Source organism: Myotis davidii, unplaced genomic scaffold, assembly GCF_000327345.1.
Source record: "Myotis davidii unplaced genomic scaffold, ASM32734v1 scaffold355, whole genome shotgun sequence".
NCBI classification, from domain to species: domain Eukaryota; kingdom Metazoa; phylum Chordata; class Mammalia; order Chiroptera; family Vespertilionidae; genus Myotis; species Myotis davidii.
The window spans coordinates 836,854-838,453 of NW_006286818.1; the positions used below are offsets into that span (position 1 = coordinate 836,854).

General features: G+C 63.0%; 1 protein-coding gene across 2 annotated transcripts in view; it reads left to right on the top strand.

Annotated features, from left to right (window-relative positions):
• Positions 1-392: 392 nt before the first annotated feature.
• The window catches only part of THY1 (Thy-1 cell surface antigen), a 2,990-nt gene continuing 1,782 nt past the window's right edge, over positions 393-1,600 (top strand). For both annotated transcript variants that reach the window (XM_006758699.2, XM_015560649.1), the window contains exons 1-2: positions 393-497; positions 1,142-1,471. In XM_006758699.2, the coding sequence (XP_006758762.1) occupies positions 461-497; positions 1,142-1,471 (367 nt within the window). In that variant the 5' untranslated portion in view covers positions 393-460. The remainder of the gene's footprint in view (positions 498-1,141; positions 1,472-1,600) is intronic.

The following is a 1,600-nucleotide window of genomic DNA, read 5'->3' on the forward strand; positions in this document are numbered from 1 at the left end:
GTGCCTTGGTTGCAGGTCCCTCCTGGCCCGGACACATACAGGAGGCAGCCGATCGATGTCTCTCTCTCTCCCCCTCCCTCCTCCTTCCCTCCCTCCCTCCCCCTTGCAACGCCCTGGAGGAGCTGAACAGCAGTGTAAATGAACTGTGCACTTGAAGTGGTTAAGATGGTGAACGGTGTGCTACGTGTACTTCACCACAATTACAAAGTAGGCATCCCTGCCTTCCTGGAGGGAAAGGAAATGCTAGAATGAGAATCACTCTCTGAGAGCCGCCCAAGCAAGTGCTCAGCACAAACTCACATGGCAGGGCCTGTCCCCTCCCACTGCTCTCCTGAGGAAGGCTCTGCCAGCGCCCGATGGCCTGATGGCCTGCGTCGCAGGGTCCCCGTGGCACACCGGCCTCATCTCTTGGCTGACGCCCTGTTCCCACCCGCAGATCCTGAACCAGGCCCTCGGCACCATGAACCCCGCCCTCAGCATCGCTCTCCTGCTGACAGGTACCGGGCAAGGGGTGGCTGGGAGCATCCTGGCTTCCTTCCTTTAAGAAGCTAGCTTCTTCCTCCTGGCCTGGGAAGGTGGGGATGACTATGGAGGGAGGGCTCTTCTTTTTTTAAAATAGATTTTTATTGATGTCAGAGAGAAACATCCATGAGGAGAGAGAACCATGGATCGGCTGCCTCCTGCACACCCATACCAGGGATCGAGCCCACAACCCGGGCCTGTGCCCTGACCGGGAATCGAACCCATGACCTCTTGGTTCCTGGGTCCAAGCGCAACTGCTGAGCCATGTTGATGGGGCAGAAAGGCGCTTTTTCATCCCTACGTCAGCGGAGCCACCTGGTTGGCCTGGCGGCCTGGGGTGGTTTGGGAAACAGTTCACAGAGCCCACCCCGCATGGCGTGGGAATCTCCGCTGGGAACCAGGAACCTGTGTCACCTCCCCAGGGTGTCCGGCCCCTGGGGCACGCGGTGGGACCAAGCCTGGGGTGCCTGAGGGGGGCTAGGCTCGCAAGGGGTGTGGAGGGGTGCTCAGGAGGCACCCCCTGTGCCCCTGGCCGGGCCCACTCTGCTGTGAATGTGGAGGGAGGCCTCCTGTGGGGCAGCCCCCCGCCCCCCGGCTCAGAGGGGGCGCTCTGGGCCAGGCTTGCAGGTGGCCGGCGGCCAGAAGGTGACCAGCCTCACGGCCTGCCTGGAGGACCAGAGCCTGCGCCTGGACTGCCGCCACGAGAACACCACGACCGTGCCCATGCAGTTCGAGTTCAGCCTGACCCGCGACGCCAAGAAGCACGTGCTGTTCGGCACCATCCCCGAGCACACGTACCGCTCCCGCACCAACTTGACCAACAGGAGCACCCTCAAGGTCCTCTACCTGTCCGGCTTCACCTCCAGGGACGAGGGGCTGTACACCTGCGAGCTGTACGTTCCCGGCCAGCCCCCCAGCTTCTCCAACAGGAACGTCTCTGTGCTCAGAGGTGAGCAAGCCCCTGAGGAGGCCAGGTGAGCCGGGGAGGCTGCAGGGCGAGCAGGAGCAGGCAGCGCCTTCACCTCTCCCCTTCCTGTGCCCTGGGGAATCCCTGCCTTCAGAGCACAGGGGGGGGGGG